Here is a 17,070-nt window from a genome sequence, read left to right on the forward strand (position 1 = left end):
ATATAATCAGGTCGTTGCACGAGCAAACTCAAACCGCCTGCCAGACACAATTAGTGTCAGTTTTTCTCATAGCGTAGATGACTGCGCACGAGACTGCTGAGCCTTTGGGTCGGGTTCGATCCGTACTATCGTCCCTTGCCAAATTTTTATGTCTCTGTCTTGTACGGTTTTAAGAAACCAAATGAAGAACACCATCTTCGAGGGGATGCTTGAATTTTCGAGCGCAACTGCCTGATTGGCTAACTTCAATGCTAGTTAACTCGGATACGGTGCAATGTACAGAATTTTTTCTTAACAATTAGTTTTTCAGACCTTTTTCAGCCACCCTAGTCTGCCGGTATACACAGGGTGTTCGGAAATCATCGTTACAAACTTGTATTATTAGTACAGAGGAGTGAGAACATAAAATATTCAATAGGAAACTATGTCTGCTACAATCGTTTGAAAACATTTTGGTAACGTGCCAAATTATTCCAGTAATTTGTTTGGCTTGAGCCACTACATCACTTGTTTTACCGTTCCATTCTTTATTAACTAGGGAAACAAACAGGAAACCTGATCAGTTTTTACAAATTTACAGTTAATTCCGGTGTGCGGCGTCTCTTTGGAGCACATCAGTCATTCCTGCTGACAGTGAAGGCACCCCTTCCTGAAAGTCGTTGAGTAGTTGTGGCGAAAAGGATATGCGGTGAAGTCAGACGTTGTGAATAACGATATTGACAAAGATGGTGAGCTAGTTCTTCCATTACCGTTACCTTCGCCATACGGAAGGATCATCTCGGTGTATTCTGCGAATGTGTACTCAACCATGATGCTCTCACAGACAATTGAATTAGGCTCGAACAAGATAGGTACGATAGACGTCAAATGACATCAGCCGATCCGACGTAAGCACGTCCCCCAACCCCTCCCCCATCACCACTCACTATAACTACCTAACAAACACGTTTATAAATCCGGGTACGGATTTCAAATCAAAATATGGCCAACTCAGTTCCCTCTACAAGTCCTAGAAATCAGTAACCGGAATTTCCGAATACCCTGTATATTATCGGCATTTATGTGCAAGTAAATGATGAGAAAGCTACAATCATCTGCTGCTGGTACTACAGTGTACAATGTGCTTCACTATTGTTCTAATTTGTCTTGTTAGCAAACCCACTAGGGCGTAAAAGGTGGCTCAATAGCATAAGATATTGAGGGATCACTATGAAGGACAGCATACTATCGTGAGACAGCGTTCTCAGCACCTGACAGAAGTTGAGGACGACCGCATTTTGATCAAAATTTGGCTGGCTAGACGACTCATGAAACATGTAGATTTTTGGGACATTGGCATACAACAGTGGCCCAGTGTTGCACTGTAACGGTACGTGATATCAGGTATATTCGGCGTCAAGGTTCCAGTTCACCAAGTCTGATCACCACAAGAGAGGAACCCTGTACTGTGCACCAAACACACCACAAAACCTTCACATTCCTATCCGCTATTCAAGAACAGTTAATGGACTTTCTGCAGTATTCTGTCTCTTCCTGCACCACTGGTCGGTGACTAGCTACAGTAGGGCAGTACTATGCCGGTTGCACTCAGCAGTGCGTGACAGCTCTGCACTACTCTCGATGATCATCGTTAGCGAATACGGACGTGACATGGAGAGAGGCTCCATTCTGAAAATATTTGGGAGGTGAACAGCGGTGTTACTGCTGACAAAAATTTGGAAATTTATGGTAAGTTCGTATACGACTACACTACTGAGATCATCGGTCCCTAGGCTTACACACTAATTAATCTAGCTTAAACTAACTTTCCCTAAGGACAACAGACACTCTCATGCCCGAGGGAGGACTCGAACCTCCAACGGGTGGAGCAGTGCGAACCGTGGGAAGGCACCTCAGAACGCGCGGCTACATCTCGCAAATGTTGTGTGGTGGAGATTACATTCGGCACCACTATCGGTCCCTCCAACCATGTTCCACTCGCGAATAGTGCGTGGGAAGAGTGATTGTCGGTATGCCTCTGTATTGGCTCTATTTTCTCGAATTTTCTCCTCGTGGCCAATACGCGAGATGTATGTGGGGGGAAGAAATATGTTGTCGTCTGACTCCTCCTGAAAAGTGCTCTCCCGAATTTCAGTAGTAAATCTCTGCATGATGCACAACGTCTCTCTTGTAACGTCTGCCAGTGGAGTTTGTTCAGCATATCCGTATCGGTGTCTCGCCAGATAAACGATCCCGTGACGAAACGCCCCGCTGTTCTTTGGATCTTTTCTATCTCCTCTATCAGTCCTACTTGACATTCCTTGTAGGGACTCGTCGTCATAGTTGGCGTCACATCCCTCCGATCACTGATACCTTCCTCTACGTTAACTGATTCGGTAAGTTGAGGTGTGTCTGTTGCCAGGAGGTCTAAGAAGTTACCCGCACGAGTGGGTTCTCTGACTATGTGCTCAAGGTAATTTTCGGACAAGACATCCAGAACAATGCCACACGATTCCCTGCCTCTGGCAGCAGTCTTGATGGCATAACAATACCAGTCTATGCTTGACAAGTGGAAGTCACCCTCTATTACAAGGGCATGATCAGGAAAATTACTAATGGTACTTTGCAAATTCAGTCTGAAGCGCTCTACAACTACAGATCCTGACTCAGATGGTCTATAAAAGCATCCGTTCACTATTTTTGACCGTTCTTTGATTCTTAATATCACCCAGGTTAATTCACATTCGGAATCCACGATAACCTCGCTAGATTTCATCGAATTTTTACTGCACTAAAGACGCCGCCACCATTGGCTACTAACCTATCCATACAATAAACATTCCAGTCCAAACGTAGGATATCGTTGTCATTGACGTCTGGCTTCAACCAGCTTTCTGTTGCCATTACTGCCTGTGCATTATAACCTCTCTTCCTTACGAGACCGGCACCTTAGTGTCGTTCTCTGAAATGGGCTTCCTAATCCACATAAGACTATCTATGGATTATTTATTCATTATAATTCGACATCACAGTGTACGGTATGTGTGATTGGTAAAACGTTCTGCATGCTGAATGCTTAACTAATGTCTGTCCTAGTATTTTGTCAATTCATATGCGTATAGTTTATTGTATTTTAGATAACGTTTTGTCCATACAAGCATAAAGCATATAGCAGCCACACTGATTCATATTGGGTTTTTGCTATATAGATATCCTTACACTACCAGTCTAATAGTTTTATCTACTTTAAAAAGTAGTTGAAGGCATTAACTCAAGAAAAAATATTAATCTCAAACCAATAAAAAGAAAACTTTCTCCTGCTTGTACATACATCAAAAAAAGGTTTGCATTACCTCGGTTGCGAGAGTTCCGGAATCTGTACAGAAAATTGGAACAGAGATCAACATAAACATCGTTTCCGCCCTTTTCGTTCCTCACGAAAACCATACATTGCATGTTGTACCACCATACAGCGAGTCTTTAAATGTGATGGCCCAGATTGCTGTTAACACCGGTATCTCTAATACCCAGTAGCACGTCGTCTTGCATTGATGCATACCTGTATTCGTAGTGAAATACTATCCACAAGTTCATCGAGGCACTGTTGGTCCACATTGTCCCACCCTGCAACGGCGATTCGGCGTAGATCACTCAAAGTGGTTGGTGGGTTACGTCGTCCACAAACAGAACTTTTCAATATATCCAAGGCATGTTCGATGGGTTTCATGTGTGGAGAACATACTGGCCACTCTAGTCTTGTGATGTCGTTATCCTGAAGGAAGTCATTCACAAAACGTGCACGATGTGGGCGCGAATTGTCGTCCATGAAGACGAATGCCTCGCCAATATGCTGCCGATATGGTTGCGCTGTCGGTCGGAGGATGGCATTCACGTATCGTACAGCCGTTACGGCGTCTTCCATGACCACCAGCGGGATACGTCGGCCCCACATAATACCACCCCAAAGGTGCAAGGAACATCCTCCTTCCTGCACTCTCTGGACTGTTTGTCTAAGGCGTTCAGCCTGACCGGGTTGCCTCCAAACACGTCTCCAACGATTGTCTGGTTTAAAGCATATGTGACGCTCATCGGTGAAGAGAATGTGATACCAATCCTCAGCGGCCCATCGGCGTGTTCTAGGGCCCATCTGTACCGCGCTGCATGGTCTCCTAGTGGCAAAGATGGACGTCGCCCTGGTCGTCGGGAGTGAAGTTGCGCATCAAGCAGCCTATTGCGCACAGTTTGAGTCGTAACACGACGTCCTTGTGGCTGCACGAAAAGCATTATTCAACATGCTGGTGTTGCTGTCAGGGTTCCTGCGAGCCATAATCCGTAGGTAGCAGTCATTCACTGCAGTAGCAGCACTTGAACGGCCTGCGCTAGACACGTCATCGGCAGTTCCTATCTCTCTGTGTCTCCTCCACGTCCGAACAACGTCGCTTTGGTTCACTCCGAGACTCCCGGACACTTCCTTTGTTGAGAGCCCTTCCTCGCACGAAGTAACAATGCAGGTGCGATCGATCCGCGGTATTTATTGACCGTCTAGGCATGGTTGAACTATAGATAACATGAGCCGTGAAACGCCTTGCTCGTGGAATGACTGTAACTGTTCGGCTGTCAGACCCTTTCCGTCTATTATGCGCTGCTCGTGCATGGTTGTTTACATCTTTTGGCGAGTTTAGTGACTTCTCTGAACAGTCAAAAGGACTGTGTCTGTGATACAATATCCACAGTTAACGTCTGTCTATCTTCCGGAGTTCTAGGAACCGCGGTGACGCAAAACTTTATTTGATATGTCTATCACTCCTGCAACTCATGCATATCTGAGTTTGGTCCCTCACGTGTAACTTGTTATTTTAGTTCGCAGTTCTCAACAATGATACACAACAGTCTCTAAGTTCCTACTTTCATTTCTTCAGTTACAGCCTGTCGTATCTTCATAGTAGAAGCAATCAATAGATTGGATTAGGCTTAAAAGGGCTCCTCTATGACATGAATGATGGGTATTTCCTATATTGCATAATGCTTTTTACTCAAGTTTCATTAATAGTGCGAATTCACTGGTAACTCCCACACTGGAACCACATGGTTTGTTTCTATGCGCCTCACGCTTTTCTTGCAACTGATGCAATATATATTATGTACCACAGGTTATCCTGTATCTCCCAAAAACAAATTACCGGTTATTACAACCATATTTACTATTTTAGTGTGATTAACAACCTAAAGCAGAGTACAGCCTGCATTACGTTGTATCTCATTTGCTGTCTATATGAAAGCCCTTTCTCACATCATTGCTCTACCTCGCAAGTCAGTGAATGTTATAGATGTATGTGGCATTAATACGAACAATATTAATGCAGTTGCTCGCGTGTGAGCATTGGTTTGAAACCAAGAATTTATTCTTATATTTATGTAAACTAAAATTACCTTAATATTAACAAACACTTTCAGAAAAAAGGAAAAATCCTACACTGTTAGCTATATACAAAAATATATACAATTTCCTATGCAACCGTAGGTTTCCCAGCTAAGTGAATGGGATACAAAGGATAATAGAGGGATTCATATGGCTTCCCTTTCTAATGACATGTATAGCCTCTTCTCATTCCCAGTTCATTTTAGACACTTTAATATATTGCAATAGAAGAACTGTCACATTCGATTGCTGTTTTCCATCAAGGCCAGCTGACTAACACTTTCATTCTTTTAAATCAACAGCACTACTGGCAAGTGGTTGCTGCCACCCGTGTGTTTTCTCTTCCTTGGTCACGTATTCAGTTTTTGTATTTTGGCAATATCTGTCATGGCCTTCCTGAGCTTTAAATAATTACATTAATGATTCCTTGCCGTCTATTATAAAACAACCAAAGGCCCACAGAGAGGTAAATCTTAGCCTTTCCCTCTCGTTGGAAATCAACTCCGATAAGACAGTTCACTATTAATAAACACATCAATTGTTGCTCCAATCCCTAGCCTCACTGATAGGCGAACCCTCCATTAAAAATTTTGTGATCTCATATCAAACCCTCCCAGAACATGACTTACTAATGGGCAAGATAGGCACATCAACTTCCTCACATATTCTTCGATATATATTCATGAAAATCACGCTCACAGCAGCCCCCGTAACTAAAGTAATCCCAATGGGTATTTTCTCTATATAGGCCTCAAATGCTGCTTGGTACACATTATTCTGTGTGATTTGATACTGTCGATTGTTAGGGTATAACTCTTCCTTTATGACAAATTCCTTGTTGTGCTGCACAAATTCTACATCTTCTATTTTCCCCTACCTCATTCCAGGAAGATTGTGTCAGGGTTGAACTTCAACTGCCCAATCCTCTCAACATCAGAGCTCTCTCAGTTTTGTTGCTGATTGTTTAAATGGTTTTGCCACTGTTAACTCATATTGTTAAAAGTAGACTAATGAGGGTGAAACATGTCATGTAACTTTTTCCCCTAAGGAATCAATTACGATTATTGACACTTCTAAACGCATTTCCATTACTATTGTTGGTACGTGAGTCTACCGATCCGTTCAGTTATGCATTCACATTTACATGACTAATTCCCAATTTTCATTGGTTTTCTTGTTCCTATGGAACATCTCATTCTCTTAAAATACCTTGATACCAGTCTCGGACACATTGACTAGTTTCTCTCGTACGGGAGCAGGTAATTTACATTTCTATGTCCAAACAATATGTTTCTGTGGTACTGAGTTGTCCTAGAACTTGGTCTTACTCAAATGTTTTTCGAAGTATTTCCTGAAACTTCGGTTTTATAGCTGAAAAGGTTCAGTTTAAACAGTTCCTGCCTCAGTCTCTCTTCTATTCCTGAAAACCATTTCACTAAAAATGCCTTCTCAGAATCATTACACGTGTCACATGCCACAGCAATTTCTATTGCACGCAAAGGTGCATTCCCTGTGTACAAACTAGAGTGAAAGCGATCTTCCATATCTCAGATCATGATTTTGGCATGTCTCCATGAAAAGCACTTACAACGACGATGGGGTAGAAACTCTTTTTGTCAGATGTAAATACGTGAAACTGTCGATGTCGACTGAGATTCCCTTCGTAGTTATAATCGTTAGGCAACGTACAGTTTGTTTGTCACACGTCATTTTGTGTAGTGCAAACGCTGTTCCTTCTAGCTGAACACTATATCCGGCGCAGAGTCTTCCTCCGACACTTGTATCATAGATGTCTTATAAATCGTTAGTCTCAGATAGTTCTTTTCGCTGTTCGTTAAATTGGACGCCGACAATTCTACGGCGTAGTGGAGAAATCTTAGTCCAACTTCTTGTTTTTCCTTTTTTCTGCATTTCTTGACAGCAACTGAGTTGGGGGTATTATGGTCCCCTGCTGGACTGTTACAAGGTTTCTTAATAACTTTCTGCACCTTAATCACTGCTAATTGAACAAGGTGTTCTTCTTTCATATCAATCCACGAGATAAATTACTCATTTAGTAACTGCTCATCCAATTCGACCGTGTCATTTCGAACTTTATCCTGTTTAGCAGCTTAATCATCCATTTTGATTGATAACTTCTAAATGGTTCCTGACAATTTTGTCTGCTTTTGAATTACTTGACCTACATTTTCAGAGAAGACCTGTACCATGTATGCCCTTACAGGCTACCTTCAGTGCGGGTATTCCATCAGTTTGTCATGCAATAATACATGTTGTTTTACGGGATATTTTGAGATTTACAACTAAATCTTCTCTTGATTAGTCGGCACAGCAAATTGTTTATTGGATAATTCAGTGAATGTGTTATGCTACAGTATCCTACTTACTGGATAGTTCATTAAATGAAATTGCTATAGAATCCTGCTTACTGGATAACTCAGCTATTTCAGTAGCCATCACACGATTAGTTGTAGATAAATTAAATAAATCAGTTGTTGTAGCATCCTTTCACTGGCCATTGGCTCTTGTTTGGCAGACAGAGTCTCGTTTAGTAGACAAGTCCTTTATCCTGTCCAACATGGTATCTAGTTTTCTTACCATCACTTACAACTGCTTCATAGGCATTACTTCGCAGAATCGCTTGCTCTTGTCACCACCTAGGTCATTTGAAAATGCATTCGTTCATTGGGGCAAAGACAATTCTAACACCAATACTCGAAAATTGCCACAAACTGCAATGTAAAAGTGTGAGGTAATTGTCATTGGTTGATATGAGCAAGCGATTCTGAAAAGAAAAGTGAATTGTACTTCCATAACGATCCCACTTCACCACAGCCGTCCCTCCGTGCTCAATTTGGATCTTGAATTCGTCTACACTTGTTTGCTTTCCTTTCTGGCTTTATTCTCAGTTCGTTTACATGGAAAAGAAGGAAAAATTGTGTTTTCATAACAAGAAACTGAAAAAAGAAAGTCTTAAAAACCATAGTATGGGATTCACGTTGTAGTAGGTCTTCGTTATTTTCCCTGAATTTAGCGAACCAACGAAGTGTGGTGGCTAAATTGGTGAGTTCTGTCTGGTTCGTTTGCTAACTGATAAGCATTTATTTATAAACAATCACCAGATAAACAAAGCACTTGACTCGTAACTAAAGTTGCAAGCTCTATCTTCACTTCTGTCAAAATTATAAAGCAGAAAAGTTACTGACTTTATAAACAAGACCGGTGCACCAGACAGAAGCTCAGTGCCAAGAGCTACTAAAATTTTCTTCATTTTTTTAGTCTTAAGTATAATTCACATACTGATTGTGATCAATTACTTATACTTCCAAGAATCTTAGGTTAAGGTTAAGTTCCTTATAAATAATTTACGAGACGTATGAAGACAACATATTTATATATTTATTTAAAAGAAACCCCACATCGTACCTTGAGCCACATCAGACATCAGAATAGACCACTGAGTAAGTACAATGTCTAAATGACGAAAAAAAAAACACAAGTGGAGTTACTTTGTGTTTATATATTGTGTAACCAGCAAGTGGACGGATGTCATGGAGGTATAATAAGAAGAGATGACACTACAGCTTTACGCTGTACGATGCTTTGAAGCCGGCAATGCCGTGTTAGTTTGTCCAAAACCTTAACAGACGATTGTTACTTGTTCTCAATTTCTGTTGTGTGCACACAACAGTTGTTTCAAATACTATATGTCAAAGTGCTTTTGTAAGGAAGGTATTTTCAGACGATTTTCTGCGCTTAGGCACCTGTTTGATCTAATAAAAAGAAGTATCGCATCTCGTTAACACTACTATCCTTTGTTATGTGTTTCGAATAACCAAGAAGAGGAGTATGTAACACGAAAAAGCCGCTTTCATAATACATTATTTCTCTTAACGTGGACTGAAAAAAGTATCCTCATCCCGAAAATACTGAGAAAATAGTTTAACGTGTTTCGTTGCTTTTCAACTTTTCTTCCACACAGTGTTCCAAATTAGTTTTCCAGCTGAACTGATTCCAAATCTACAATTAATTGAGAGAAATAAAACCATAACGTGAAAGTAACAAACCCAAATTTCGTTCATGCATATAAAAGAAAACATACCATGGAAAAGTATACTAACGAATGAATTGTGATTCCTTTACACTTTAGACTATAATCAGAACAACTAGCTGTAAAAGATGCAAGCCAGTATCTTTTATTGAAACACTTCCACCACATCCTTTGGCCATTCTAACATTAGGACGTCAGCGTCAAGTTTGTGACGTCATGAAAAGTCCCCTCTATCATACCAGCACGGCAGTAGTGCTCGTACAGAATATTGCACAGTTGCTCAACATAGCTTCTTTGGTTTAGCATCTTCCACCACAATACAGTCGATGTCGGGCGCAGTACTCGGTAATTAATTACATTTCAGTTATTCGTATGAGATCTATTAAAATTTGATTTAAAGCCATTTGTTAATTTTACTCATTCTGTGGAAATTCCTTATTGTTCATTTTAGTGTAATGACTACATTGGCAAAGAGGATTTTTACTTCTTGAGCTTCGAGACAAGTTTTTCGTATGAATTTCATTCTCAGTTCATCATGTTCCTAACATGTTTAACAATGAATTGTAACAATTTTATGATGTTAGCTCTGTACATCGCAAAGTGCTTCACAATACAGATTACACTGATTAGTCAGAAAAATATAACCGTTGACCTACCATCGATAGTAAAATCGTTGAGGGTTTAGTAGCGCCACCTGGCGAGGAACGACTGCTAGTCAGACACACGCACGATGCATGTAGTATCACTGTGTGTGCTGCTAGTGTGTAGAATGTGGACCTTCCAGCTCTATCTGAGCCTGACCGAGAGCAGACTGTGATGGCCCGGAGGCTCGGTATGAACATTTCGGGAACTACATGACTTGTCGAGTGTTCGAGGAGTGCTGTGGTGATTATCTTCACCACGTGACTAAACTCAATGTTAATCTTCGTCCAGACGTCGTGGGTTTGGGGCTCCATGCCTGATCACAGATGTCGGACCTTGTAAGCTCGGCAGATTGATAAAGGCGGTGAGGTGTGGCAGAACTGACATCAGCGTTCAATACTGGTTAGAGTACGAGTGTGTCTTAATACGCAGTGCACCGAACACTCCTTACGATGGGCCTCCGACGACCCATGCATGTGCCTATGTTAACACCACGACATCAGCAACTATGACTCAAATCGGCACGTGATCATCGGCACTGGACGTTGGCCCTGTGGTAGAGCGTTGCATGACCTGAGGAGAATCCAGATACCTCCGTCATCATGTCGATGGGAGGCGCGAGTCCGTCGTGTTCCATGAGAACAGCTCCTTGAAACCTGTATGGTGGGACGGAGGCAAGCTATTATGCTCTGGGAATCATTCATCTGGCAATCAATGGGTCCAGCGGCAGAGCTCGTGATAGGCACCGTGACGGCCAAGGAGTATCGTACACTGGTGGAGACCACGTACACCCCTTCATGACGCTCATGTTAACTGACAACAGTGGAATTTTCAGCAAGACAATGTACCATGCCCCAAGGGCCAGTAGTGTGATGAAGTGGTTCGAGAAACACAGTGGCGTATTAACGTTGATGTTCTGGTCCCAACTTGCCAGATATGAACCTTATCGAACACATCGGGGATATGACTGAATGTAGCGTCAGAGCTCATCGTTCACTGCCCGGAATTTATGGGAATTAGGTGACTTGTGTGTGGACATGTGGTTCCAGCGACCTACCCATGTCTCCCTGCTTCCGTACAACGACGCGTCGTCGTTGATTTCCGTGCCAAAGGTGGACATACAGGGTGTTATGATGGTCGGCATAATGTTCTGACTGTACAGAGTATAATCACTGCAGAAAAACGACAGTTTGAGTTTTATTTAATTAGGATACTGAACACAACAGGATACACATAAAATGTATTCTCAGCTGCGAATACGAGGAATTATCAGCTCTATAATGGCCTGACGGTACAGAAAATTTGTGCCGGACTGGACTCAGACCTGAATCTTTCGCTTTACGCGAGTAGTCGCACTAACCGCTTTGGCATTCCGCGCGCGACCCACAGATAGACCCAAACTTCCGTACGTCGTCGTTCCCTCTACTCGTACACATACGTAATTTCCGTACAGAGGAAGGTATTTAAGTTGAAAGTAGCGCCCTGTTATCGGCGGATAAATACGATAGTGTAAGAAGAACGTTTCATTGTTAGTTCGGAGATAGATCGCTCTTCTTAACAACCCAGGCACTACGGAATCGTATAGCAGTACATATTAACGCAATTTTAATTCGAGTTATGATAAATTTAATGTCAGGCCGTGATTTAGCTTTGTTACATACATTGCAAGAACTCGTGTCACGCAAGAGTAAACATGAGAGAGTCAGTTATAAATATGGTTAAACACTTTGAATGTTTTGGGTTAGACTTACAATTTGTGTAAAGTTCTACCACTCACTTTAGAAACGTATTGCTGCTCATGAATCGCTTTCTGGACTTCGATTTTTCTTAATACGATCAGTTCACTGCGTCTCGTGGGATGTAAAACCATGATCGTCTTCATAGCACTTCCTGGTTAGACCATAGCTGAAACACTGTTTAACTTATTACGATTTTCTTAATAGAGAAAACACCGCACTTTTTAAATTAGAGCTAGTGCTGAAAGTGGACTCTCGCAATACATTTTGCGTCCAATGGGATTTCGTTACAAGCATTCCTATAGCACACAAAACGTACTTCGAGCGTCCAAATTCAAGAAGTTTCGCATCCTATGGGATACTGATGCCTTGAAAACGAAGAAAAAAATCAGGCGTTCTAACAGGTGTTCGGTTTCTTTTTCAGGTGCTGAATGGGACGTACGCACTACTGAACATGCTTTACAACTTCCATGGCAGTGGTTGAAGACTGGCCAGCGAATGTAGCAAGACCAATATCTTAAAATTAATTTCCTTACTTCTGAAAAAATTGGACTTGTCAGGCGTATAAACAAATACATTAAGCCTAATACTTTACTTCTTCAGCCTCCCTGCCACTGAAATTTCGGAAACGAATTACTGTATATAAATTCAGAGAGTGCTTAGGTCGTGAGCAATTAAAATACTTATTCTTTAGTATACTGACTGAGTCATTCAGCTGATGTTTCACAGAAAAATGTCATAAAACAGTTTTAATGCATTGTAGCCATAAATTTTATATAGATGAGAATAGAAATACGTCATTCACATGTACGAACAATAAAAGTCATTAAAGATTCTGTCAAGAATGCTTTTTTTCAAGCGAATATTTGCAAAGATGTTTATTACCCTCCTCCTGAAATGTTTGTAAATTATACTGATGTGATATTCGTCATCCTCATAACTGATTTGAACTTTCATGGTGTATGCAATTTTCTCCACAACAAAAACTTGACACAGATGGCATGAGGTCCCTCAGCAGCGACACTGAAGAAATTAGTCACGCATGACATTTTACCCGTAAATTTACCCGCAAACTAATTGCCAGCCGCTTCAAGCCGGTGTTTCTGGTACCGTGCAGCATATAGCAGCTTAACTGACAGCAATTCGTCGCGTCAGTGCGAATGCAGCTCTAATACCCATAATGAAATTCCTAATGACTCCATTGCGACGATAAACAATATCATGGGTGCCGCAGTCAATACTAACCATAGGTTAAGAAAACGTCGCTAAAATAATTAGCCTAGGGATATGCCGTAAAAATATCGGAGCAAAGTAAGCTGTTCTCGTAAGCTTTGCTCGTCATTACATTACAGGGGTTTCAAAAATTCAGTAAGTTATCCAAGATACACTTCTTCTGGACATAAGAAAACAAGAAAATTGTACAAAAAGAGATTTTTACTAGGCATATAGCAACGCAATAAACACGGGCGGACACACAATTTTTTTTGGTGATGGGGCATAAGGGTCAGAAAGGTGAACGTCTTCTTATAGGAATTTTTAGACTAATTTTAAAATAAAGAGACACACAGACACCCACCCACCCACCTACACACACACACACACACACACACACACACACACACACACACACACACACGTATATACCATTGTCGTGATGTATGTTTGATAATAGTTTGTTCAGCCGTTGAAATGTAATCTGCTATTTAAAGTACAGGATTCGGGAGCAGAAACGCACTACCTTATCAATATGTGGCACATAATTTGATATCATACTAAACACAGATTTTAAGCAATCTAGGAAAAGGTTCATGAGGACACACACGTTTATCTCTTATGGTTAACCCGCAATCACCAAATTTGTCTTGCGAATTCACTACACCAAGTACAATCAAAAGATGGAAATGGTGATAATGGGTGAACCGTAAAAGATAGGCATACGCTCTCGTGGATTTCTGTATATATCTTTTTGACATCGACAATTTAGTACTTTCCAATTTTAGGCAGCTCAATGAACTGCAAAGCAGTGCAGTGCCAACAGAGTTACTGTTGCCTTGGTTCACTATCATGGATTGCTTTTTAAGTAGCATACATTCCTATTCAGCATTCCATCTGAAACTTCATCAAATTCGATTCAGTGGTTCCGCGATGAAAAGGTGACTGACGACAGAGTTGAATTTCACATTTAGAAATATATTATAATTGAAATACTCTGGTTCCTGATGGAAACATCAAGCAGAATGTAATGACTAAGAATCCGGGCGAAGGTGGAAAATCGAAACGCGTAGCTTAAAAGAAAGCTGTTTATAGGCACTAGTGCCAGTACTGTTTGTTACTATCTAGGGAAAGAATCCAGAGAGAACATATACTTACTGAAATTAAATGAAAGTGTGAGTCTGAACGCAGCCCTAAAAATTTAAAAAAATTTCCATCGATAAAACATTTAACTTTGCTTGCATAGCTTGTAATGCATTGCTCATTTATCTGCTGCACAATCACGAAACGATCAATCGACTTTATACTTTATTCTAGTTCTATCTTAAATTCTGACAAAAAAAGAAGCTGGAAACAACGAATTGAAGCCATAACACAAGGACTCACACTTACGTTCTGATAATTCAAGCTTTTAGCATTGTTTGAATTCAAAATTACTTGTTGCACTTAGGTAAAAATTATGCTTATGCTGAGATTCACTCACCGACTCTCTCTCTCACTCTCTCTCTCTCTCTCTCTCTCTCTCTCTCTCTCCTTACTCTCTCTCTTCTTTCTCTCTTTTTGCTTCTCTCGAACTGTCTGAGGAGGGGAGGGGGGAGGCACAAGTGCTCCCGTGACCCTCCCACTCTCTCCGAAACCACCCTTCACATTAAATGATTGTGACGTACACAGTTAAAATGAGCGATCTGAATAAAATGTAGATGAAAGTTGTACAAATTAAACTTGAGTAGTGTCCATTAAATATATCTAAATGAAAAACCCTACTGTTACCCAACTCCAAGAATGGATCAATGTTCATTTGGCAGGTGGCCAAAATTGATTGCTCAATCCTCAATAGTATCTACAAATGCCTAAACAAGGCCATTGTCACGCCACGATATTGAGGCAAATGTAGATCTATGAAAAACAACTTACTATTTCATTACCATATCACAACGTAGTCGTAACCTTAGTCAACACATTATGACGTGGCTAATTCCTAGAAGAACAACAGTTAGTGTTCCCAGGCAAACAAAATGAACTATTAAGTAATGGGAAAAATAGCCAGTAACGTCAATTTTCTATAGAGACAAACACATTACCAAACGCCTGAACAACTTTCGCAGACCGAAGTCAACCGCTTCCGTCGAGAATTTTTGCCGTCAGTGGCCTTTGCTAAAGAGAGCCGAATTTCATCTGTGGGCTGTAGTATAATCTGAAACTGCCTCTATTAAATCATAGATGAGCAACAACATTTACAGCTAGCCCAAGCTACCCCACAGAAGACGATACGCGATCAAACGATTTGCTGGCGCATTCTTAATTTGTAGTATTCTCGAGTGTCCGCCTGGGACACGTCGTAAGTTTTACTGTAAATTAATGTCTGTGAAAGACCAAATATTTAATTTGTAAGCGTATTTGACTAAAAGTAAGTGAAGGAACGTTTTTAAATGATACGCACTTGAGTTTTAGAAATGGAAAATGGACAAATGAAACTTAGTAAGTGAACCTCCAATTGTAGACAATTTTTCATAAAACCCTAATAAAATTATAGGGTTTGGATAAGTCTAGTTTACATCCAGACACTGTGCAATTATGATGGCTATCTTGATTGTACTTCCGAAAATTGGATCCGGAAGTGATCTATTGCCGATATACTTAATCAAATATCACTACTACATGCTACGCAATGTATCTCCCTGTTATAAACCGAAGTGCTACAAATGCTAAAAATTACAGTTTCTCTCTACGTGTTTGCCAGTAGAGTAATGAATTACCAAAAACGCAAAACTGGGAGGTAAGACTGTGTGCGTACATCAGATTGAGTAAATACGAATCGATTCAGTAAACAGCTTCCAGCTTATGAAAATCGAACCATTCCACAGTCTTCGTAATGCTTCCTGCTTCGTTACCAAATAACGTTATGATTCATTACAAGTTCTGCACGTGGAATCAATGCGAAATATTTTTGCAAATATTTGTATCAGTCGACTAAAATGATCTAAACTAAAAAAGTCTCACCAGCAACTCCAACATCGTAGCCGACGCCTCTGAAAGGTCTCAGTTTGACTCCCAACACACTTCCAATTTCAGCCCTTTGCAGACACTTCCCTTAGTCAGCTTTGCATGTTCCTGATTTGTTAAACACGGAGAAGCTCATAATCGGCGAGAACACGCTACAATAACACCAGAAGACAGGACAAACTTGTACCAAGCATCCTACCGTACATTTAAAAGAATAAAAGCTATCGAAAGATAAAATAGTCATCACGCTGCAGTTAAAATTTAAATGAAGATAACGTTATGGCAAAGCCTACAGCCGGGATATTATACAGTGCTGAGCCAAGACCTCCACAATTTAAGTTCAGTGACACTAGAAAAACTTGTGTAATACTGAAAACCAATGAACAAATTATGTCAGTGCTGCTATTACAAGGCAAATAACTAGTAAATCCTTCCATCATGAGCAGTAAATCATTAGACAAAGAAAACAAACATTTTAGTTTAAACACTGATTTCTGCCCTAACAAAAAATAAAAACAGAATAAAACAGTCATCTATGTTTGTGGATGAAACTGACTACACAAATGTATTGATTGCAAGATTATGTAAACTTTAAGTAAAAACTGAATCTGTGTTAAACACAGAATGTGCTAAATTCACAATCCCTGTACAAAAAGGTGGAAGATATACAGAAAATAATTGACATAAAACAACATACAAACATTAAATATGGTAAATCGGCTGTTTTTGTTTCAGTTACCGAAGAAATTCTGGATGTTAATTAGTTATGACAAGCTCTCTTGTAAAATTTGTAATAAAGGATGAAGATTTTCGATCTTTCAATATTAAAGTAATAAAACAAATAATGTGTGACAAGAAGTAAGTTATATACACAAACTAAGATACACCTGAAATTATAAAAACTTGAAGTATTACATATTTGTTTCATGTTCGTGTGATGCAAAGAACACACATGTTCCACCCTTTTGTTACCTGTCAATACAGTTCAACACAAAAATATTGAATGGAATTAGGATTTTGTGGAGTAA

General features: G+C 40.4%; 1 protein-coding gene across 1 annotated transcript in view; it reads left to right on the plus strand.

The window, feature by feature from the left end:
* The window catches only part of LOC124572840 (odorant receptor 43a-like), a 34,771-nt gene extending 22,460 nt beyond the window's left edge, over nucleotides 1-12,311 (plus strand). The window contains exon 5 of the mRNA XM_047131133.1: nucleotides 12,252-12,311. Coding sequence (XP_046987089.1) covers nucleotides 12,252-12,311 — 60 coding nt within the window. The remainder of the gene's footprint in view (nucleotides 1-12,251) is intronic.
* Nucleotides 12,312-17,070: the final 4,759 nt, after the last annotated feature.

Source organism: Schistocerca americana, chromosome 1, assembly GCF_021461395.2.
Source record: "Schistocerca americana isolate TAMUIC-IGC-003095 chromosome 1, iqSchAmer2.1, whole genome shotgun sequence".
NCBI classification, from domain to species: Eukaryota; Metazoa; Arthropoda; class Insecta; order Orthoptera; family Acrididae; genus Schistocerca; species Schistocerca americana.